Here is a 25918-nt window from a genome sequence, read left to right as displayed (position 1 = left end):
ATGAAGAATAAGCTAGAATGTGAATAGCATTTGCTCTCAAACCCCTTATAGTCACAAATCCTTCAAACAGCACATGTGAAAAAGGGCAGGGGAAAGTTACCAGGCTATATAGCCATGGCTCATTTTCCTCCTGAAACTTACATTTCTGGGACATGTTCTATTGAAAAGTAAAGGCCCATGCCTCTGGATCCTAGAAAATCCTGTTGTGTTTGTACCTTTTTTCATTCTCTTGTAAGTCAGACAAATTCACCCACGTTGTGGAGAGGTCCTACTAAGAGCGAGTACTAACTGTTGATTGGTTGAAAAGGGAAGCATGATGCATACAAATGATGCTTTCCGTTTAGGGGGTGCAAAAGTGATACATAAGGCTCCTCTGGTTTACTTTTTAAGTGACTCTAGAAAGGAGTGTAGCTAAATATTGCACAGGAACACTGAAATTACTTGCACTGTAAAAACAGTTAGGTTTTTTTTCTAATCATATATATAAATCCAAAACGTAACATTAACAGAATTGCAATATCAACAAAAAGGCAGTAATATACGGAACAAAGTACAGAAAAGTTAAGAAATGTATTTTTCTTTATATTTAATATATATATTACAAGTTTTAAAATATATTTTGTAAGGTAGAAATATATATATATATATATATATATATATATATATATATATATATATATATATATCTCAATACATCAGAACATATATAAAATATATATTATATAGATTTATTAGGCACGGAAGCAAACCCATACAAAAAGTGTTAAGCCCACTTTCAAGACTTAAAAAAAACAACAATAACACATCAGAATGCATGAATAATAAAACAGCTGATTTCCAAAAGGGTACAAGTCTTTTCCACTCAATCACAGCAAGCATATTTCTCTATAGTATCACAATTGGGGATGTGTGTTGTCTGAGTTTGAAGCTACAGTATTTTAGTTCTATGTACTGACAAGTGCTTTGCCCTGTGATGTACTGTGGTTTCAAGACCCCCGCCATCAGCTGTATACGGGTATTCCTATTTCAATATGTATAAGTAAAGACCCCTGCATTCAGTTGTCCGTGGATGTGTTAAAAGGCACAAAAAAGAATTACAGCCTGAACACAGGGCATATCACGTTGAGGGGTGTCCAACTTGCAGCCCTTCAGCTATTGTTGAACTCTCAAGCCTAGTATTCAGCAGCCTTTGACTAGGTATTGTACAACTATACAACACAGTTTAGACAGCCCTGGTTTTAGTATCCTAGTATGAAGATTTGTCACCCACATTTTTTTATGCACGGCACGGGTAAAAAATCTCCTGAAAATGCTTCTCCATTGCCAATCGTTGACGGCATGCCCAACTTATCGCTAAATTGCCCAAAGTTGCCTCTGGAGGAAAGTTCGGGCGATTTAACAATAAGTTGGGCATGCCGCCAGTTATTTCAATTATTGGCAATGGAGAGGCATTTTCAGGACATTTGTCACCCACTCAAAAATTGCGGTCGACAAATCATCCCATGTGCCACTGCCCTTACTGTGCTCTGTGGCTCCAAGTGAAGGAAAAGCTCAAACTGCCATATAAATATTATTACAGCAGAACCCAGTGTATCAGTATTAACTGAAGGGATAAGATTGGATCTATCGGTGATAATTAGGAGCAGCATTGTGCTTGCATATATTCTTATATAATTAAATATGGCCTGTGACATTCACACAATAAGTAGGAAAGCTTTACTTGTTGCCAATACCATGGGACGGTCACACTTGCCTTCCACTTTGCAATGGCTTCCATGTGATCTTCATGATTTAGTGTGTATGGCATACATCAAGAACTGGCCCTTAGTAGCAGCAAACTTTATACCCTTAGCTCGGATAAAATGTCTGGACCGTTTCAATTTGAGGAAAGATTTAGACTTTTTCCTAAAATGTAAATAAAAGGGAAAAGAAACTGTATGTAATAGTCATTCATACAAAAGTTACCAAAAATAAAGGCACTCTAACCTCAACACTTTGTGCTGTTCAATTGGGCAATGCATATGTTAGATAGAGTTTATATTGTCTCTCTGCTCAGACAAAGATGCATCTGTGCAACTGGGGGGCAGTTTGAAAGTAATTTTGAGGGAAATCTGGAGTAAAAGTTTCTTTGGTATTCTGGATATTCCTCAAAATCTAGGCTAAAGGCCTGTTGGGATAAAATCTGAGGCAAGGATTTGCTTCCAACATATTCCTAGCAATTGCTATTAGGTACAGAATTCCAGAAAGAATGTTGGGCCAAAAAGTGGAGGCTTGAACCCAAAGTCACAAAGAAAAAAAAACCTCTATCATTTTCCTGAGAAATTCTTGGTTTCCAAACAGGAGGAGGACAATATGTCGTGAGGGAGTATATAGCGGAGAAGCATTACCTCTCTCCATAAAATACATAATATGCCTGCAGTTAGAAACAAGCAAGCACAAGCCTGGTGACAGTTCTGCGTTAATCTCCTAAAGTAATGGCACATGTTAAGATGCCACCCGCAGTTACATCTGCGCTAAAGCAGGCAACAAATCACCTGAAAATGACTTGCTATTGATTAACATTACGATCACTGCAAGTAAAGCATATATTTAAGCTGGATATGCACTACTGTGGGCAACAAAATCTTAGCATGTGCAATTACCTGAATATTTCCAACAACAGGGGAAACGGTAAAGAGGTATGTATGAGTGTGCCAATAAAGAATTTCATTTGACAGCAACAACTGTGTAGTGCGACTCACATGATTGCTAAACACTTTCATTTAGTGTTTGAATATAAATGGAAAGAGTGTAAAAGGGATTCAAAAGAAGCGGCTATGGGTTGACATAGTGATAGCATATAAAAACTTTCCAACTGTTGGGAAAATGTCAGACAAAGCAGGAAAAACAGATTCTACTGCCCAAACGCATTATCACCCTGTGTGTAATAACAGGCAGATTTGGTTCCTGCCACTAATAAACAAACAGGGTGAGAAAACATCATGTCTGACATTAGAGTGCCATGCTTTACTCAACATTCTTTTCACTACAAAAAAACTGCAGCTGTTAAACTTACTCCATTCAAAGACTGCTGCTGTTACTGTGTGACGGGAGTTAGTTCTCCGTATGCAAATTTGCATTATACAAATATCTGCTGAAAGAGCAAAATTACTCATTCCATCTCGGATTGGTACAAAACAGTGCATATTTACCATTATTCTAAAAAAATATATGCCTTTGGTGTGCTTACTAGTTTTTTTTGTTATTTTAGAACAGAAAAATATTATTGGCGTGGAACTAAAATTCCCCCAAACAAATTGCTCTAATTTACCTGCATTAAACAGGATTAATTTTACCCATACATATGTACTCCATTAATCTGAAAAAGTTCCCATTTTGTACTATATATATATATCTGCATAAACAATTTGCATTCTTAATAAAGTGCCTTAGCTGTGTGCAACCTAAAGGGTAGCTAAACCGACTTTTAATAATGTTCATCTGTTATATAATTCCCTAGGACAATAAAACATCTGTTTCTCTGCATATATAAATGAATGGAACTGGCTGTGCTTCTTGCCCCCTATGAGGCAGATATCTATGACTGACACATCTGTAAGCATTATGTTTATATGTACACACAAAATGCTATAGCATACATGGTGGGTTTCAGGTGTTTATAGGTTAATGGAAACGACATGAACGTAACAGCAATGGGACTTGTCAGGTGACTTCAACATACAAACACTCTTAGGGGCGGATTTGGCAAAGTGTGAAATCAGAGATCACCACAGAAAAATCACCCACTTTCTACTCATTCCTACTCATTCCAGTGGGATTTTTAGTAGCATAGTTATCAATGTCTAAATGTTACAGTTCACCGTTTGATAAATATGCTTTGAAAAACCCTATAATAATTAATAAAGATTGGGTGAATTTTTCTGTACTAAACTAATTTCACGTTGAAAAATCTGCCCTAAATTTGGGTTTACAGGTTGCAATTGGTATGTAAATTACATAACTCTATCGGGGGGCAGGTTTTTGCCATTTCTCTGCAAAAATGTGATAGGCAAAACCCTGAAATATGCCCTGTGTGCTGCTGGCTGAAAAGAAGCAATATTCAATCACCCAAAAATGTGTTTGGTTGAGAAAATAAATAGAAATGTACCTAGCATGCCCATACTTTTGGCCCTAAGCAGGACATATTAATATTCCCTTGTCAAATATAAACTCTTATTTTAAGCCAAACCTGTCTAATCCCATCTAAAATGAACATTTCCTGTAATAAAAATAAAGCTGCAGATTTCACAATTCAACCATGCACAAAAAAAAGTAAGTTCTACTTTTAAATAACGAAACAGCTTTGCAATATACTGCCGAGATTCTCTGTTGCCATGAAAATATACAAATTTTATACACTGTTATAAAACATTTCTTGTTAATAAAATATACAGTTTTAACCCCACCCTTCCCCGCACACGCACGCTTTGGTTTAAGAACCTGTCTTAAAACTCCAATAGACAGAGACTAGCAGGAAAGAAAGGAGATGTTTACCTAAACATAAACGGTCAGCATGTTATCTTGGCCTTTTTCTTCACACCCTCCAAGTCTGATTTAAAAACAAAGTAATAAAAATAATAGTAATTAAACCTATAAATCTAAATGTAATTTCTGCCCTGTTCCTGGTTGCTAGGGTCCATGATGCGACACTAGAAACTATACTGCGCCAGCTGGCATAAAGTTCCGATAGAAAGGAAGATAAAAGCCAAACGTTGAAAGACAGATTACACGTTTGCTTAGATTGTTACTGTAAACATACTAAAAGATTCTGAAAAAGCTCAAAGCTCTGCAGTTTGAGTGTACACTCTGTATTATACAAAAGTAAAACATGTATAGAAATGATTCTGGAATAAATTAAAAAAACAAAACAAATCAGACTACCGATTACAGGGTATGCCTCCCAAAGTTTGTTTGGAACGTGAAGTGTGAGCATTTTCTAGAGTTCTGTGGTAAGCTGGTTCCATTAATTTATCGGTTAGCTGTAGGTGACCAGGTTCTCTCTTATATCCAGAATGGTCTCCCATGTTCAGCCTGGGCCTGTGATGATATTTCATCCTGTACGTGTCCGTCATACAGTTGTCAACTGAAAAGTAAGTAGTGGGTGCAATGGGATCATTTATATTCGGAGAAACATCTCTACCCATAGTGTGCTGGTTCACCTTTTGCTGACAGTCATAAGAGGAGGAACCAGCCAGGTTAGAGGTCTTTATATGAATTTCAGTACCATGAAAGGATTCATCCTTTGGATAATAGCCACTATCAGGCTCAGACCTGATGTAATCCCCAGATAAATGTCTCTCGGAGATTGCAGGATAAGCACGTGCTAATGTTTCAGAAAGCTTACTGTTGATCGTTAATGCAAAGTTTTGTTCAGTTCTTTGCGCCGCATTTCTTATATATTTTTTCGGGGGCAGAGGAGGAGGAGGTGCTTCAGGATGATCTATGGAGCAGTGTTCATCTCTGCTGCATGACTGATCCTCACCGAATATGAAAAACTGAGAATTCACGTAGTGCAGCTTGTTGCTCTGAGAGGCTGGCTGTGAAGAGGTTTTAGCTAGAGACCCTGTTGCTGAAACATACGGTCTCTGTGAACACAATCCATTATTCACCATTTTTGCTGGGCCCACTGAAGTCTCTCGCAGCGAATGAATATTTTCATGTTGCAAATGACAATTGTCTGAAGAGCATGAATTCAACCAGCTAGAACATTCCAGACTATCATCTGACTTACTCATAAAGGCCTCCTTAACATCCTCACTGGATGCTGGCAACAGGTTTGGTGAGCGTAGGTCTCTTCTCAATTCAACAAACTGCTTCCTGAATAAGAAAATATTATTATGCTAAACAATTAAACACTATCCATTATACAGAAACCCATTATAGAGAATGATCCAAATTATGTAATGGCCATCTCCCATAGACTCCATTTTATCCAAATAATCCAAATTATTTAAAAATGATTTCCTTTTTTTCTCTGTAATAACCAAACAGTACCTTGTACTTGATCCCAATGAAGATATAATTAATCCTTATTGGAGACAAAACCAGCCCATTGGATTTATTTAATGTTTACGTGATTTTCTAGTAGTAGACTTAAGGTATGACGATTCAAATTATGGAAAGATCCGTTATCTGGAAATCTCTGGATAACAGGTCCCATACCTGTACTTCAATTAAGCTCCCATTACCACCATATCAAAGCTGGTGCAATCACCTTAAAGGAACAGTTCAGTGTGAAAATAAAAACTGTGTAAATAGATAGGCTGTGCAAAATAAAAAATGTTTCTAATATAGTTAGTTAGCCAAAAATGTAATGTATAAAGGCTGGAGTGACTGGATATCTAATAAAACAGCCAGAATCCAACTTCCTGCTTTTCAGCTCTATAACTCTGAGCTAGTCAGCGACTTGAAGGGGGGCCACATGGTACATTTCTGTTCAGTGAGTTTGCAATTGATCCTCAGCATTCAGCTCAGATTCAAAAGCAACAGAAATGACCCATGTGGCCTCCCCTCAAGTCTCTGATTGGTTACTGCCTGGTAGCCAGGGTAACCAGTCAGTGTAAACCAAGAGAGCTGAAAAGCAGGAAGTAGTGTTAAGACTGACATGCTATACATTAAATCACTCCAGCCTTTATACATTACATTTTTGGCTAACTAACTATATTAGAAACATTTTTTATTTTGCACAGCCTATCTATTTACACAGTTTTTATTTTTACACTGTACAATTCCTTTAACAACATGCCAATGATCCCTGCGCGACTTATTTTATGAACTTCAATGATGATAAAACTGTATTATACCTTAGACCTGATGGGCTGCGTGCAGGTTCCTGGGGAACTATAGAAAGTCGATCTTCAGATTTCCAAAGCTCCAGACCATGGTGTTCTTTGTTTGCACCTGATAACAAAAACATCATTTATATTTGGCAAGAAGACAAAGGAGATTCCATACACAGATACTGAGACAGGCCTTGACCAGGAACTTAACCACAACCAAAAGTAATTCCTAACCATTCCATACCAAAAACACAACTCCATAAATGTATTATGAGATGAGAGAGGATACACCAATAAACCCAGAAACTGACAGGTCCTGTGCATAGAAATTAAAAGCTTTGTTTCAGGTAATAGTAACAATCTGTATGCTATGTGAGGGTCTTCATAATAATAATAAAGTAAAAATATAATGAATCCATGCAGCGATAATTCATTCTGTTGTGCGAGCCAGCAGATGGCAGTACAGAACCATGTAAAGCAATCTATTAGAGGAGCGTGGCATGCCTTTATGCAAGTAATGCTCTCTGACACCAGAAGGGTTTGTCTCCAGGATTTCAGATCATTTAAAAATAGAAGTGTTATATTTCTCCTCTGCTGACACAGAAAGCCATGCATGGCTAAAAGCAGGGCATGATTCTGCTGTGAATTTTGGCCCAGAGCTCTTTGCAAAACTAAATATGGCAGCTCCTTGTCTTTGTATTTGTCTTAAAGGAGAATTCACTCTTAAAAATGAAAAGAGCATATTTAACTTTAAAGCAACATCCAACACCTGGGGAAATGACCTTTGACATATTAGCTATGAAATTAGCTATTCAAAAAAAATCACAGCTTATTAAAGGGGACCCGTCATCCAAAAAAATATTCATAATCCTATTTTATCACATCAGTCAAGCAAAATGAACTTTAATTACACTATATAAATTATTTGAATCTTGTTTCCTTCAGTCTGGGAATTCATAATTATAGAAAGCAGGCAGTCACCATTTTGTGGACACTGTTATTAAGGCAAGACTTGCATCAACTCACAATCTTGTTTGTGCACCAGAATGAGGGACCTGATGCCCATCCCCATGACCTGGCTACACAATTAAACGGTGAAGAGAACATGGGAATGTGGGTAGAGCAGCAATTTCCAGGAAGTGCTAAATGGAAAGTGAAAGTAATTGTCTGCCCCGCCTCTATGCCCAGGGCATAGAGGAGGGGCAGACAATATTTGATTGAGATGTTTAATTGAGCTTACAACAGCTATGAATGCTTTAATAAAAAATAGAAATTGGATTTCATGTTTAATTTGAAAACGGGACTTTTATTATACAGCTTTTTGTGTCTGATGACAGGTCCACTTTAATGAGTTGTAAAATGCTGTTGGGAACTGGCTAGATTGCCTGTATAAACAATAGAGTTATCAAGTTTTGTTCCACGCTCACTGTAATTCTGACCGAATATAATGGGAAATAATCTATAACTATAAACTGGAATGAAAGGCTTCCCAAAAAATGTTGGCATTCTATTCTATTACAATCCTTTTGTCACCCATGTACTGTACCAAATGAGGCTGTTACAACTGGATCATAATGTGGGCTTATAAAAACTCATTGACAGTATTTACTAAACTGCTTGATAGATAACTTAGTCCTGTACACAGTTCAACGAGTTGCCAACACTTTCTGCAGGGGGCAGAACTCGCAGGTTAGATCAGCCAGTGTAAGGCAAGCTTAAAGGACATGTAAAGCCTACATTTTGCTACCATGTATATAAGTTGGGCATATCTTCCCCACCCAAGCCACATCATTTGTACTGTATATACCCCCTCCAATTGCCAACTCCATCACATTTTCCTAAAACAAATAGCAGCTTTCACCCGGCGGCCATTTTCCCTCTGACACATAATCCGTAACATTGACATCTGCAAACAGGACATGTATGCTGTAAAGTTCATGTAATGCAGAATGCAGGCTTACACAGGCACAACATACTTTGATAAAAAGTTCTGCTGGGGTTGAGCACTGTAATGGTTAAGCTGAGCTCAGGAGAGGTGGGTTAGAGGAGGAGAAAGAATTCTAAGTGATTAAGGGAATGCTGCAGCCTTACTGTTAACCTTTTAACAACCAGAGTGGCAAGTATCTAATGATTTCAAAGTGGCTCTTCAATGATTACATTTTTGAGGAGGCTTTACATATCCTTTAGGGAAAACTACACCTTCAGAATAAAAAAATTGATAATTTAGATCATTAAAGGGACCTATTAAAGAATCTTAATATATATATCAATATATATATCTTAATATATCAGTAAATATTGCCTGTTAATGTTTTGCTTTGAGCCATAATTTTAGGATGCTCAGAGTGCTCCCTCAGAGATCACCTGACAGGATATCACGCAGGTTCTAACTTTGGGTGTAAAAGACACAGCTCTGTCTATTCATTGGCTTATCATATGATCCAGGGGAGCAGCCCTTAGTACTTAAAATGGCAGTTGATCTAAACAGGATTATGCAATGGCACATACTACTACAAAAGTATATTTATTTAGATTAAGAAATGTTTTACATATGGGCTCTGTTTATGCAATATATTTTAGAGAGACCTGCAATGTTTAGGGATACACAAGAGAATTATGACTTACCATTTAGATGACTTCTTGTTTGTGGTGAGGTAGACAATGCATTTGTTGACTGTTGCTGATCACTGAAAAACAATACAAATTACAATGGTTTAACTCTTCCAGTCAAATAGAGTAGAAAAGCCAACTGACTAGGCACAATTGCTACGTAAATTGCCAATTATGTGAGGTCAGTGAACTTTTATTGTAAAAAGAAGACAATACTATATACAATTTTTCAAGTTTAATATTATATAAATATTCCTAGAATAGACCTTGATAATGAAGAGGGCTTTTTTTAACATATATTGTTATAGAAACAAGAAGGTGTATAGATAAATTCAAGTTGTTTCTGTATCTACTACAGCCATTAGTATTATTATCATTATGTGTAGCCACTAAACTCTCAGAGACCTTTCCTGCAACAGAAATAATTCTGAACTGTTCTGCTGCAGCCTGTATTATTACTAACTGAAAAATAGAACAAGTTCTAGGACAACAAGTTGAAGTCAACAGGATGAACTCATCTGATTAAGTCTCCAAGGCAGAATCGGCCCCTGCTGTTCCGAATCTTTATTTTGCATCCTAAAAGACAAGTCATGGCCTGGCAGTGTTGTTTTAGCTTCAAGGCCAATTGTTCTAATAAATAACACAAAGACTTAAAAAATATTTATGTGGCAGGGTCTGAGCCCCAAGGATTTTACTTGTAACTGATATAAGAGTGAATACATTGTTCTAAAAATACCCAGTTTAAGAAAACAGACTGGACAGATATAACCTTGTTGCAGGAACAAAGGTAATATTTAGAAAACATCTATTAAAAGTAACACTGGCTCCACTCATTTTTTATAGCATCATACATATATTTAAAAGCTGCTTATATTTGGTGATTTTTAGGTCTTTGGCTGCTATTAGTTAAAAGTTATACCTTTAAATAACATGTATTCTTCTTAGCAGCCACAATGGCAGCCATAACCTACAAACTTATAGATCTTATAGATCAGTGATGCCACATGTATTCCAGTGTATTATTATTTTATTACTTTTGCCACCACCCCCAAAAAAAGCGACTGCTGATGTCAAACTAACAGGCCTATAGTTTTCAGCCTGAGATCAGGATTCTTTTTTTGAAAGTGGTTTTGGCAACCACATCTTAGGGGTGAATGCTACAAGGTCTTGGACCTTTGTTTACTTTCACACTGTTCTACTCTCAGGGTCTACTGTATATTTCTTTACAGAATAGGATTACAACTAAAGGCCCTGCGACAACTATGATGTAATCATTATATCTACTGCAGATAATATTAGTTGCATGTTGGCTCATATCTAAAGACTGCAAGGCCGTCTAAAATAAGCCATTATGAAAGGGGAACTTAATATAAATGTGCACCAAAAATGAAATGCTTAAATTACAAATATTTTTTCCATTGAACTTTTTATACTTTTTGAGGTGCAAAGTGTTTGTCTTCAACACCTAACTTTATTTTTATTTTTGCTTCAAACAACTCAGTCATGCAGTGACAGCAGTGAATTGCTATGTCATGCTGTAATAACCAGTTACAACAGGTGAAACCAGACAGAGACTTGCAGCATGTGTGCTGTTTGAAGTTAGCTCAAGGGAACTCAAAATCTTAAATTGAAAACAAAAATAAAGAAGAAGCAGAACGAGAAAAAGAAAGACTATTTTCTCTACAAATTACTAAACATGCACTTAAGTTAGTAGAGAGTTTTAGAGAATTTATTTTAAATAAAGGTCTCTGTTCTCCCTTACAATAAGCTTCAGAAATCGGTGTATCCACCCAAGGCAACCAGGGTAAACAATATCATGTAAATAGTAATTTAGACTTCTACATATGTTGTAGTGGCTAGAAAGGACAGAAACCATTTAGAGGGATTATTCACCTTAAAATTAAATTTTAGTATGATGTAGAGCAGGGGTCCCCAACCTTTTTTTTACCCGTGAGCTACATTCAAATGTAAAAAGAGTTGGGGAGCAACACAAGCATGAAAAAAATCCCCTGGGATGCCAAATAAGGGCTGTGATTGGCTATTTGATAGCCCCTATGTGGACCGGCAGCCTACAGGAGGCTCTGCTTTGCACTATACTTGGTTTTTATGCAATTAAAACTGCCTGAAATTCAAAAATAAGCACCTGGTTTGAGGACACTGAGAGCATCCAAGGGGTTGGAGAGCAACCTGTAGCTCACAAGCTACTGGTTGGGGATCACTGATGTAGAGAATAATACCCTAAGACAATTTGCAATTTTTTTGTGTTTTTTTAGTTTTTTGTTCAGCAGCTCTCCAGTTTTAAATTTCAGCAGCTATCTGGCCCATATTACCCTAGCAACCAGGGAGTGATTTCAACGAGAGACTGGAATATGAATAGCGTGTCTGAATAGAAAGAGAAGTAATCATACACTTGTAGCCTCATAGAGAAATAATATTTTTTGGCTGCTATGGTCAGTGACCCCCATCTGAATCTGGAAAGGGTCCGAAGAAGTGGGCAAATTATTCAGAAACTACATAAGATAAAAAAAGATCACTAACTGAAAAATGTAGTAAGAACTGGCCATTCTAAAACTTATATACTATACTAAGTGGTTTATATACTAAAACCACTTCAGGTACACCACCCCTGGATCTCTTCTCACTAACAATGTGGTATTGTTAGTGTAATCTGCATACCTGCACAGGCTGGTTTCTTGCAAGCCCTTTCCATCAGCAAAACCAGTTCCTTCAATAATAGGAGAATCCAGATTGCTTGACCCACTGCTGATGTGATCACTACTTTCATATCCAGATTCAGTTCTCTGCCAGTTGTCAAGATGGTATATCTGCATATCTGGAGTAACTTTATTCCTTTCTCCTTGACTTTTTCCTAAAGATTCCAAGGAACTCCTGCTTCCAGATTCCTGTTTTATCTCATCCTCAAAGATAGTCATCAGAGTATTAAGCTTTGGACTTTCTTTTGATGGAGGGTTAAAACTATGGTCCTTGGCACACTGTTTTCCATTTGAGCCTACTAAATGTCTGGGGCTATGTTGACTTTTCTCATTGTCACTGAAAATGCTGTCCACATTGAGTGTCTCTCGCATAGGCCTCCAAGTTTTTTTGTTCCTGGAGTTTGGTTTTTCTCTGTATTCCTGACTGCTGTCTGTATCATAACCAGCTGATAAGTTATTTTTCACCCTGGCCACTTGCTTGGTTTCAGGAATTGTGGCATGTCCTGCATTAAAAGAAGAAGTTTGTCTTGACTGATTCATGGGTCTCTCTTGCTTGTACGGACCTCTTCCCTGACTGCTGTAAAAATGTGGATCAGGATACTTCCTAAAGCCATTAATAGTGGGGGAGGATTCAGACTTGAGATGCACTACTGTACAGGGCTTTGATTGGTATGCCATTTCTCCTGACAATTCTAAAAAAAAAAAAAAAAAAAAACGACATAAAGTACTGAATCTGAATTAGAATTGCAATTCACATTATAAGACAAAATAGATGTAGAGCTTGTCCAAAAAAATGATAATCGACATTTGTGTTTAAAAGGTATAATGGCTCCAGTATGCCAATTTTCAGAAGCCCCTATAGATAAGCTGCGGACACAACTGTGATGCTTGAGAGCACAATGCATCTACCAGACCTGGTGAAAACCCCTATATTATGTATATAAAATATGTTTTCTTTACAAAAGGAAAACAAGAACAACAAGAATAATAGTATTAATAATAACAATAAAATATTTCTGTATATCCTATTTCCTTACTTAATACATTTGGAAGCTAGTATGGATAAGCATCTATTTACCATTATACAAACTGTTTTTAATAATTGATACATAAATATACCAGAACTGGCACAATATGCAGAACCATAAAGTTTGTAGAGGAGAAAGAATAGTTGGGGGTTGCTCTCTATAGTCTGGGCTAGGGCCCCTGGCTCGGGAGAAAGCAAACACTAATATTACAAAATACAGTGACATTCTTGGAAATTGCATGTTTACTATGTGAGAAAGCCCCATGACACTACAGTTATTCTTACATGCACAATGCAAGGTCGTACAAAACTGGTTTGCTGAAATGGGAGTGGTAGAACCTGACTAGCTTGCACTGAAAACCCGTGGAATGAAGCAGAATGCTAGCTGTAAGTCAGACATGGTCATTTAAAGGGGACCTGTCACCCTAAGAAACAATTCCAAACTCTATTTTACCATGTTAGTCAAGCAAAATAAACTTTACTGACACTGTAAATAATTTACATTTTGTTTCAGGCAGGAGTTATTTTATAGAAGTGGTTATCAAGACAAGTTTTTGCATCATTCCAAAATCTCATGTGTGCAGAGGAAAGGTGGACCTTATGCCCATGCACAGGCTACACAATTGTAGACAGAGAGGAGCATGTGAGATCAGTGACATCTAGGAAGTGCAGAAATGTGACTGCTGTGCCTCAGGAAAAGAGGCAGGGAAAGCAAAATATAATTGACAGCTGGGATTTATAACAGGTACATATGTATAGCGGATATAGCTAGTCTCGGGTGCCCTTTAACATCAGTGCTTAACCTTGGTAATATGTTCATGTGGCTGCAGGGAGGAAACCCAAATTAATAATGATACAACAAATAGTGTGAAGGTTCCCAGAAAAACAGAGGCTGCTATAAGCAGGGCCCTCTTCACCTCTTCTGTTGGTTATTGGTTTGTTTGTATCAGAATGTTCAATGGATACATGTTATTAATAATAATAATAATAATAATAATAATAATAATAATAAGAGAAGGGAGGACCAACTTCATATCAATACCTTTGATTTTGGAAAGAGATGTTTGGCGATGTTTTGTCAAATGTTTGGATAATTTTGGCAATATAATGTATGTTAATGAGAACAGGCAGGTCCAGGTTATCAGGTTAACAGTAAATTGATAAATTTGCGTTTATTTGAATAAACAAAAGGTGCCTTTGTCACATTAACTGTTCCATGTTGAAAACAAGGAAACTTAAACCAGCGAAGCAAAAATTTACATTACCCTTAGGTCTGGAGGTTTCTTTCTTCTGTGTTTTCTCTGTAACTTTTCTTTGTGAAGACGATACGTTTTTCAGGTTTGCTTTCTGTGCACATTCTCTGGAAACATCCCTCAGTTTCTCCTGTTGTTCATTACGATTTAGTTTAACTAAAGAAAAAAAAATGTTTAGCTTTTTTTTGTTCTATGGCAGTTGGACTTGAAATTTAAACAGGGTCAAAAACCCCGACAACCAAATTTTTGTTCCAGGATAACAACAGCAGAATATGAATGCGAATAATCCACACCCAAAAAAATAAATATAACATCACAATTAATAATGACATTTGGGGGCCGATTCACTAACTTCGAGTGAAGGATTCGAATGAAAAAAATTCGAATTTCGAAGTATTTTTTGGGTACTTCGACCATCGAATTGGTTAAATTCGTTCGAATTCGAACGAAATCGAACGTTTCGAAGTAAAAATCGTTCGACTATTCGACCATTCGATAGTCGAAGTACTTTCCCTTTAAAAAAAACTTCGACCCCCTACTTCGGCAGATAAAACCTACCGAAGTCAATGTTAGCCTATGGGGAAGGTCCCCATAGGCTTGCTAACCTTTTTTTGATCGAAGGATTTTCCTTCGATCGTTGGATTAAAATCGTTCGAATCGTTCGATTCGAAGGATTTAATCGTTCGATCGCAGGATTAGCGCTAAATCCTTCGACTTCGATATTCGAAGTCGAAGGATTTCAATTCGAGGGTCGAATTTCGAAGTATTTTTAACTTCGAAATTCGACCCTTAGTGAATCTGCCCCCATGTCTATACTGAACATATTAAAGGTTTAAAATAAAGGTGGATATCCACTTTAAATTTATTATAGCAATGTCCATGGAAGTGAGCAGAAATTTCTAAGTACTTTTTGCTAACACTGCATCAGTACAACGAAAGAGACTATGGGCGGAATTCACAAAAGTGTCGGTAAAAAAAGTAACCCAGAAGTGGCGGTCGACAAATTTGTAAAATGTCGTACGTACGGCAAATTCACAAAGGCAGATGTTACCATCTCTGAATGTCTCGTAAGTCTGACAATTTTCTAAAATGTTGTATATCTTTTCATTGTACAACCGACATTTACCAAGACTTTTTAAACGACAATTTGTCTGACATTTTCATTTTGGAGAGCCTAAAGTGTCTGAAAAATTGTCGGTAAAAAAAAATGAGTTTACAAGTAATTCATAAAAATGAGGGGAAAAGTGGCGCCGAAAAAACCACGCCCACTAATTCAAAAGTGTCGCACATGTCGGAAAACTGGCGGAGAAATGCTTTGTGAATTTGTCGGCTGTTGCTACGACACTTTCTACGACATTTTAAAGACATTTTTTCGTTCCTGACACTTTTGTGAATTCCCCCCTATATGTATGGAAAAGCTAATGACAAATAATTCAGCAAATTGCTCAACTCTTTCAACCAATGCAAAAGTCAAAACACAATCCAGAAAAAGCGGTCAATATGTTAATGTCTATTTAGAGTTATTTCCCTACGCCAGTAGCAAATCATTTACTGCCATCGTCTGCATTCCTAACAGGTCACATGTATTCCTTTTTAATGTTTCATTAAATGCTCCAATTCAGCAGAACGATTAGTGTTCTAATTAACACGAAGAACTAATAGGTGGAAATACAACTTTTTCCCCATAAGAAAAGCTTTGTTGATTTAGAGGTTTATGTGAAGTTTACATAGAAAGACAAAGAGAACAAGGACAACAGAATACAAATGGTGCAGAATCACAAAAGCAGGAAAGTGATGGGAATTAAAAACTGTCTGGCACTTCTGTGTTAAACATGTATGTGACATATCTCTTACTTTTAATACAGTTCTTTGCAGGTACAATGGTATTCTAATTAAAATAGACATATGATGCTGCTACAAACACAAAGCTGAAAAGAAAAATCTACAATTGTTTGGCTCCCCAAGCAATTGTTAATGCCTGATAATATACACTAAGAAATATAGAGGTAATATTACATACCAGGCCCTCTGCCAGCACTCGAATTAACAACTCCTCTAGTAAAAGCCGATTCATCCATATGGAATTTGTAGCCATTGTTCTGATATATATGTTCAATAAACTCATGATCTCTGGTGTAATCTGGCTTCTTTGGCACAGAGGATTTTCTTTCACTACCTTCAAAAATATACAAAGAAAAATGTAAGATCTGTTACATCACATTTGTTATCTATCACTCCTAAACAGATTGCTCAACTGTTGTACACCTACATAAAGCAGCACGAAGATTTTAAACAAGCCAAGAAAGAAATCCTTCATAATAGATCACTGTTAATCGAGGGATTTTGCTGAATAATACAGTTGGTGATAATGGACTGCAAGGCTAAGGTCACACTGTAACAACACAAGACTGAAGAAAATGTAACATAGTGTACTCTACAGTGCAAGGGACACAACTAAGTCTTGGCCAATACATTTGATGGTGTAAGCCTTTGAAAGGGTCATCATTCATGTGCTGCAGTTCTATTTAGACAGTAAAAAGCATTTGATAACCAAATAGAGAATATGCTATGGCATGTAATAGCATTAAGGAGGACAACCATTTTTATGAGCCAACAGGGTATAAAAGGTCTCATAAGTAAAGGTTGGCCAAGTTAGGACTGTTTACGCTGGAGAAGAGGTGCTTAAAGAGTATATGATACATTTTTGAAATGAATATACAAGGGCACCATACAAGATACATTGAAAGAGATGGATGAAAAATATGAAGTTACTGAAATTAAATTTTAGTACAAAGTTGATCCAGGGACTAGACGGACTGCCTTCTTGGAGGCAGAAATGAATTGAAGAGGCTTCAGATGAATTTTCCACCTTCCTTTGTATTAACTAGCAGTTAGGTAGAGGCTGAACTTGATGTATGGGTATTTTTCAAACCTCATTTATTACTATGTTAACAATAAGCTTCTTGGTAGGGCTTCATTATATAGCAGTTAACATTCTAAGACAAAGAGCCTCAGAACAACCAAGAAAATAATATAAAGATCAGTTTCAAATAAAATACTTATATCTACATTATACTAACTTTTCAAGCCAAACCCTTTAATAAGCATGACCCATAAAGATTTTTATGCCAGCGCAGAGTTGATGGTTAAAGAGATTGAGTCCAATTATGTTAGCAGCATTACATTTTTACCAGTAATTGGCCCACTAACTTACCTTAGACACAGTTTCACATTCAATAAAATCTCTTTACACACCATCTGGTGCCCAACATGCCTGTCCTTGTGAAAACCACAACATACCACAAACATATTCCCCAAGACAAGTTTGAGCTCACTCACCTGTCTCCTCATTATGAAACTCTCTCTTACAGTGAGACCAATGCTGAACCTGCCTCAGTGCATCCTCATTTGTTACTGCTGTGCCATCAGGATTTGCATAAAACAGAAGCAAAGGCTGGTAGTGACACCGAATGCACTTGGTGACCACATCTTTCCACTTTGTTCCAACCTAAACAAAGGACAATATATTATCTATAGACAGTGGATGCTTTTCCAAATAAAAACATCATTTCGGAGAGGGACCTGCTGTATTGGAATAATGAATCCATTTATCTTAAGAGCAGGGGCCAATTTATCAGGCTGTGTGAAAATTAGAGCAAACTATCACTGGTGTTTTTTTGCTTTTGTTTGCCAACTTGTAGGTGACTTGAATTTTAATTGGTTTCTATAAGCAACATCACCGTTGAGACGTTCCTCCAATTGTTACACATTATGATAAATAGACCCCAAAGTGATCTATCACAACTCATACTTCTGCTGTTGGTTAAGGATTTTTCACAAAAAAACATTTCTCTGTCCTTACTATGGTTACTATGGATATGTTTGAATTAAAAATCTAGCCACAGAAGCCTCTGCAACCTTGAAGGATTAGCAATAGTATTCCAGCAGCAGGTGAAATCAGGACTTTGTTAGGTGATGCCATAATGATGTTATTTTGATTTATCTACCTTGCCTGAAGATAGCAACAAGGGCTGAAATCATTGCATCTTAACAACACAACCCCTTTGTTTTCACAATTTAGTAACGTGTATATAACTCCAGCTTTTTGTATTTAAGGGATACAACTTCTAAGACAGAAAAAATAAGTACATGGAAACTACTGTAAAAGTCCTTTTAGACTAGTTGTTGCAAAAAAGGTCCAGGTGCAAATAGGTGGTGAAAGTGGACAGGGTTGGAAACTATAAAGGTTGCAATGTACAACTTAAATCACCATTCAGTGGCTGAATTGATTGTGGCAGTTACAGTGAAGAGTCAGAAGACTGACTTACCTCTTTTACGGATGCATCATCAAACAAAAACCACTTGGCACTCTTTGTGTGATAGGCAAAGGCACAGTAGTGTTTACTCGTGTAGCAGATCATACCCACTAGGTAAAGTCTACTTTCTTTGGCTTGCTCATCAGTAACCCTAAAAAACAGCTGTGGAAAAAGATGCAACTTTTACATGCCAAATATCAGTAGTTTGTCTTGATTTAAAATCAAAAAGTATTTTCTTCCAGTGCGCCTTTGCAGTGAAAGTTGTCTGCTAAGAGCTTTGATCATAAGTTTCTTATAAATGCACCTCCCACACGCCAAATATATACTGGCAATTAACTGGCTTCGAGTACAATGGTCCCTAGTGTAATTATGAAATTATATTGTAAGCTTCACAGGGGCAGAAACTGTTACCAGTTGAAAATAGTTTGCATAATACGTCAGTGCTGTTTTAATGAAGAATAATACTAATAAGAAGAAGGTTAAATAGTCAACCAGGTTCAAAGCAGTGTTCACATTGTGTATCGTGCAAAGCTATAGAAAGTACTTACAGACAGAATATTTTCCACATTAATATCTGATTTTCAAGTTTAAACCAAACTAACCCTTTAATAAGTATGAAATGTAATGCAAAAAAAATGCCAGGAGTTGAGCCCCCTTATGTAAGGAGCATTTTACTTTACCAGTAACTGGCAGACTAACATGCCTTTGACCCACTTTAGCACTAGTAAGTTTAATTTTAATAAATCTAGCACAATGTTTGGCTACATGGTCTTCTCAAAAGCCATGTCACAAACATTCTGAGCTACTTCGTGGGTATTCTTTTATAAATAATTATTGAGCTGCTTTCTTTTCCCTATTTTCCCCTCTCCCCCAAAAAAAAAGTTTTGTGTTCACTCTTCACACATTATAAATACAATTTTTTATATTGCAAACTTTGCTTTTATGTTTCCATAGAAGCTGAATAACTGTATGTCTGAGTTAGTTGCTCTGGGAAGAGTATATTTGATTATTAATTGCATTCTACTTAAAAGTGAACTAAAAGCTTCAAGGAATTGTTCAGTGTAAAAATAAAAACTGGCTAAATAGATAGCCTGTGCAAAATAAAAAATGTTTCTAATATAGTTAGTTAGCCAAAAATGCAATGTATAAAGGCTGGAATGATTTGATGTATAACATGTCAGTCAGAACCTGCTTTCCAGCTCTCTTGGTTTACACAGACTGGTTACCCTGGTTACCAGGCAGTAACCAATCAGAGACTTGAGGGGGGGCCACATGGGCCATATCTGTTGCTTTTGAATCTGAGCTGAATGCTGAGGATCAATTAGAAACTCACTGAACAGAAATGTACCATGTGGCCCCCCTTTAAGTCGCTGCCTAGCTCAGAGTTATAGAGCTGAAAAGCAGGAAGTTGGATTCTGGCTGTTTTATTAGACATCTGTTCACTCCAGCCTTTATATATTACATTTTTGGCTAACTAACTATATTAGAAACATTTTTTATTTTGCACAGCCTATCTATTTACCCAGTTTTTATTTTCACACTGAACTATTCCTTTAAAAAGGTATCCCCTGGAAATTAATTTAGATATTTCAAATAACTGGCTTGTGAAAAAGAGTCTTATAAGCCTCTTTCTTTGACAGTTTCAAGGTTAACTGCAGCACCCATAGCCCAACGAATAACCAATGAGTAATAACCTACGCAAAAGGCCTCTCCATTTAGAAGGGAGGGGCCATTTTACTGGGCTCTGCAGGAATGGAGATTATTCCCTGTGCCCATTGCCATGCAAAAATAACTTGTTAAAAAGTTCAGGGAGCTGTAGTTTAACAGCTCAATTTCAGTTAAAAAAACTATTTCATATGCTACCTTTCTCACACTTTATAATTAAAACAGGTATTTATTAAGTAATAACTAAAAAGAGAAGTGCAGTGTCATTCCTTACCCCAGGTAAATAAAGTTGAGTAGCCAAATTTCGTACAACATCTTCAGTTAAGTCTGAGTTATCGGAATCCCAAACCAGGCCAATAGTAACAATTTCTGGGCAGTTCATAAGCACACGGCGGATTTTAATTTTCTGGCCACAGTTACTCTGCATGAAAACATAAATAGGACAAAACATGTAACATACTTTGCAAGTTTTTGGAACACAAAGATATACAGTGACTTGAAAAGCAAACAGTCACCTTTTGTTTTTGAGACATTCCAATTTCATTTGGCCTTGTGTTTGGGATCACTGTCCTTCTTAAAAATGTATTTTTTCCTAGCCAGGGGGTTAGATTGATACCCACAGGTCTAATGGGCAGCCTAGACATGTTTGTGCTAGAACCAAAGGTTTTGGTTGGGTGCAGGTAAAGATGGTCTAGTCTCCTTATACCTACTTGCCAGCCAGTAGTGGGGTAGTTAGTGCTGTGCAGAGCCCAACCCCAGTATGGAAGTGAAAGCATCATGCTGTAGGGCTACTTTACATCAGCAAGGACTAAACATTTGGGGAAAACAAGCTGCTGACATGGTCTGTCAGCAGTACTTATCAGCACATTTTTGGCTAACTTAAGTCTACGTGGAAGAAGAGTGGAAAACATTCTGAACAGTGTGCACGAACAGTGGTGCATGCTCACTCCATAAGCCTTAATCTATTAATGCCACAAAATGTGAAAATGTGTTTGAATACTTATAGGGTTAAGTAAAAAAGTCACTAAGTTTCCCTAGGTGCAGTAACCCATAGTAAGCAATCAGCAGGTAGAGGTTAGTGGTCACCTGTTTAAAAGCAAACATCTATTATTTGGGGTTACTGCTACAGGGCAACATATGTGTTTTATTACATACGGGGGGGTCAAATACCGGTAAGTAACATATTGCAGTTTTGTATTCTTGTTAAGATCTTTTTATAAGGTAAAACGATATCCGTTACCTCTGCACTGTATATAATGATCAATATTAGAATGTTTTACCTGTGGAAAAAGAGCATGGGCATGACAGTTTGGATAGAATCTTATTCAAAAAGATGAACAGACACCCCAGAATTTGGAGGATTACTGTATTTTGAAATATTATAGGCCCAACATCTCTCCTTGGTAATGTAGCATACATATTGCCAGAACTGTGGTGGATGGCTCACAAAGCAGGGAGTCCTAGAAGTCACTTAGACGATGATTACACATAAGCCTAAATCCCTTTGCATATATGCAGTCATTGTTGCTCTATTTTTTTTTCTTAAATGAATGAGAACATTACTTCCCCCAAAGCTATGCTACATTATATATCTTTGCATCTGAAAATCAGGTCATAAAGGTAGTACTGTATTTGTGCAGTTTTGTCTTTTGTGACTCAATTTGGCAGGAATGCCTTGAAAATTAGATTCACTGTTTGGTGACTATTCAAACTGCAATACCTGAAAACAAATAACCACAATAAATGCATGTGTCTACTAGAAGAACTGAAAGGACGAATATTAGGCTTTTTTTCTTATCATGTTATTTGACCAAACAGTTGCAACCTTGTTGATGTCATTTGGCTAATAAAATGTAGCGGAAATTAGGTATATTCTAATCACTGGCCCTTAACAATTAAGCAAACCTTGTAATGATACTGCAACAAAAAAGCATATGGTTCAAATAGAAAAACCACCTCTAAGAGGCCAAGTGTAATTTGTTTGTTTTGCTTACCGGACACTTCCTATAATCATCTGTGGTGTTAGCAGCCTGAAGTAAATCAGCAAACATTTCTGGCTTCAAGCGTTCATGCCTTTCCAGCATTCTGTCAACTTCATTACTAAATTAATCAGAGAAAACAGTCAATATTTACTTTGTGTTGTTTAGAAACTCAAACATTTCATAATATTTTTGGCAGGTATGAACTTTTTGTATGATGAACTGTTTGTGTGTGTGTTGAATAAATGATCGGGCATATATTTATATATTAAACACTTTCTGTGTATTGAATGGTTTTGTGATAGAAAATCTCACTCAAAAATATCTGTATGTGTGCAGCTAGTCTTGGAATAACAGTAGTCACATCTTTTCAGATGGTGACCTTGCCAAAAATCTCATTGCTGTCTGTGTGCATGGCCTGTTGGACAACAAGATAGTAGTATTAATGATAATGATACATAGAAGTATATGATAATTGGTTCGTCTATTAAAGAACTGAGTGTGCCAGACCCTAATAGTAATCATGTGTTTAATATTTTAATGAAGTCTAGTTAATGGTGTTCGTTTATATCCATACAATTATAAAACGTTTTTGCTATCCCATGCATTTTCGCACAATGGCCATTCTAGCTTGTAAAGTACATGAGCATTTTGTAACAATCTGTAATACAGCCTGACAGCCTGAATATATTATAAATATTGGGCAAAACAGAGTCAGTTATTAGAGATGCGTTTAGGCCGTGTAATACCCTGGCTAATCTTTCACGCTAACATTTCAGACACCCAGTTGTTACACTGGAGAAAGCTTATGTTTCAAAGACTAAGAAGTTTCAGGAAATTTATTCTGTCTAAGGTCAAGCATTAAAAGGTAACTACTCAATTTCTCACAGAGCAGACAGTGAAAATAACAGAGCAGCCAGAAGTAAGAACATATGCTGGTTCTCAGAACTCTGCACTTAAATAACATGGTGCAGTTTCAACTTGAGTCACTGAAAATGTACAACATAAAGAATATATTAACATGCTCAAATCCCCCCACATCACTATGACTGCACTATTTTTTCTATTTTATCCGGTTACTGGGAGAAACTCCTTACTACTAATAAAGGCTTAAAATGCCTCTGACTCATTTAAAATAAAGTATGATGATGTAATTTCCTGCCACCCAAGAACAAAAAAAACAGTGAAAGGTATTTTTTTGGGGGGGGGGAGCATATGAGAACACCCCTAACTAAAGGTAACACTTTTCAAATATCCTCATTAAGCAAAATAAATAACACTGACCAATTGACACTTAATTTTCTAAAACAATGAATCTTGCAAATGTAGCTCTCTTACTTCTCAATAATTCCCACCCAGAAACACTAGACTGCAAATGTTAGAAAATTCTGGCAACAGTCAAGGAATACAAATGTGGAGAGCTCACTTATCTTGACCAAGCTTAATACTTCTATTCAATGGGATTGTTCACCTTTGAGTTAACTTTTAGTATAATGTAGAGCATGATATTCTGAGGCAATTTGCAACTGGTTTTCATTTTTTTTATTAATTGTGGCTTTTAAGTTATTTAGCTTTTTATTCAGTGGCTCTCCAGTTTGCAACGTCAGCAATCTGGTGGCTAGGTTAACCCTAGCAACCATACACTGATTTAAACAAGAGACTGGAATAGGAGAGCACATAAATAGAAAGGTGCAATAAAAAGTAGCATTAACAATAAATGTATAGCCTTGGCATTTGTTTTCAGATGGGGGTCAGTGAAAAGTTGCTTAGAATTGGCCATTCTATAACATACTAAAAGTTAACTTTAAGGTGAGACACTTCTTGAAGTCACATACAATGCACAAAGAAAAAACAGTAGCACTGTCCAATATGGTGAAATGCAATTTTTTGGGCCCCACTGGGCCCTTTCACCATTGTACAAGAAACAACCGGAGTCACATTTAAGACTCTGTCAGCTACCAGCAATCTGGCCATTTTAGGTGGCTGCTGAACTTGAAGAACCGTTGAGCACCTTTTAAGCTGTCAAGGATCTTATACATCCCCTTAAAGCTGCTGCTATAACAGGTCTGAAACTTTCCAAACCGAGAGATCACAGAACACATAGAAGATTTTGAACTGCCTTTAGAGCCATTACATTTCTTTTGATATAAGAGTACATTTGTTTCACTTTGTCATCATGCCTAATGGGAATTGCTCCAAAATGCACAGGCCTGTCAATAAACAGAACAAGGTGCAATTGTAGGGTTTCCCATTGACAAATCTCCCTGTGTGCCATTACTCAAACAGAATCCATATATATGCAGATATTGCTCCAGCTGAATCATGCCAAAAAAAAATAATAAAAACAATTTCAAGACATACCAAAGCGCTGTTGTAGAAATATATCTCACAAACTCTGTAAAAGGTAATGGGTCAGAGGAGGCTCCACAACTGCGACAAACACTCTAAAAGAAAAGAAATATATTCCCATGAATAAAGCAATGTCCTTTGGGAGGAGAAAATACATGCTATACTGTATATTAAGGACTTTAAGCGTTACCTGTTCGTAAAGAGTCATTGCAAACTTCTGATGGGTGATACAAGATTTTGAAGTGCACATATCGCCTTCACTGTTTGGCACAATATGGAAATGAATCCGCTGCAATATGTTTTCCTACAAAGTTCACAAAAAAAGTGAATAAGGTTTTTACAGGGTTAGACATAGAAGTAGGTAATATATGCAACACAAAGACATAATCAGTGGGAAAAAATGTCCTTTTTATTTGTACTGCATTTTACTAATTCAATCCCCTGCAGCAGATTCCATGAATTCTGAATTTCAACCTCATGACAGCTGAAAACAGCCATAGACAGGAGCCAAGCTGAAGGAATCCAAAGTAGGCCACCAGAGCCTGTATACAGGCATTCCAAAAGAGCTACACCCTTGTTTTAATTCACTCTGTCATGGTTACCAGAATACTTTTTTTTTTTTTTTTTTTTTTATTACTACCCTGTGATATTTTGCACTCAGTAAAATGGCAACCCAACTTTTACCTTACACGTTACGGAAACATACCAAATTAAATATTTTTCACTGTGGTGTGGCTGAGATCTCCATGTCCTGTATTGAAGAAAATTTTTTCGTCTATATCTGGGTAACCTAACACTTTTATTTAATTCAGTCCCCACTGCCAAGTCGTGCTAGCAGGGGGTAAGGTATCCAAGAATTTGGATAGTGGCCAAAGCACACTGCACGGGAAATGAAAACACTTGATGAGCCTGTCTAACTATTGTGGCATAATTCTTCATATGTCTACCTCCTAACCAAGACAACAGAATTCAGTGATGTGGAACTAGTCTGAGGGGAGGGAAGATCTGAAGAAGTTGTGTTGTCTTGCCTCCAATGGTGAGACCTAAAATATTCCAGTCATCCTGCACATGCAGGGCCAATATATCATCTTATTTATTTCCAAACCTGTTGACTTTATGACCAATGCATTGTTCAAATTTTCTACAGTGCCTTATGCATAAGTATTCATACCCTTGGATTTTTCCAC

The 25918-nt window shown here is 36.9% G+C and overlaps 1 protein-coding gene across 2 annotated transcripts in view; it reads right to left on the bottom strand.

The window, feature by feature from the left end:
- Positions 1 to 736: 736 nt before the first annotated feature.
- Positions 737 to 25918, bottom strand: part of usp53.L (ubiquitin specific peptidase 53 L homeolog) — a 39666-nt gene continuing 14484 nt past the window's right edge. Inside the window, exons 4-16 of one of the 2 annotated variants that reach the window (XR_005967015.1) lie at positions 24922 to 25035; positions 24744 to 24826; positions 22398 to 22503; positions 20678 to 20824; positions 18751 to 18900; positions 17762 to 17930; positions 16443 to 16598; positions 14435 to 14578; positions 12105 to 12834; positions 9444 to 9505; positions 6843 to 6939; positions 3056 to 5856; positions 737 to 1905 (exon numbers count right to left, since the gene is read on the bottom strand). Coding sequence is in view for 1 of the 2 variants with exons in the window: in XM_018251658.2 (XP_018107147.1) it covers positions 1785 to 1905; positions 4921 to 5856; positions 6843 to 6939; positions 9444 to 9505; positions 12105 to 12834; positions 14435 to 14578; positions 16443 to 16598; positions 17762 to 17930; positions 18751 to 18900; positions 20678 to 20824; positions 22398 to 22503; positions 24744 to 24826; positions 24922 to 25035 (3015 nt within the window). In the remaining variant the exon portion in view is untranslated. The remainder of the gene's footprint in view (positions 1906 to 3055; positions 5857 to 6842; positions 6940 to 9443; positions 9506 to 12104; positions 12835 to 14434; positions 14579 to 16442; positions 16599 to 17761; positions 17931 to 18750; positions 18901 to 20677; positions 20825 to 22397; positions 22504 to 24743; positions 24827 to 24921; positions 25036 to 25918) is intronic. The other variant, XM_018251658.2, reaches the window with a different exon arrangement.

Source organism: Xenopus laevis, chromosome 1L, assembly GCF_017654675.1.
Source record: "Xenopus laevis strain J_2021 chromosome 1L, Xenopus_laevis_v10.1, whole genome shotgun sequence".
Lineage (NCBI taxonomy): Eukaryota > Metazoa > Chordata > Amphibia > Anura > Pipidae > Xenopus > Xenopus laevis.
Note: the sequence above shows the minus strand (reverse complement) of the source record. Positions and strands in the feature narration are given on the sequence as shown.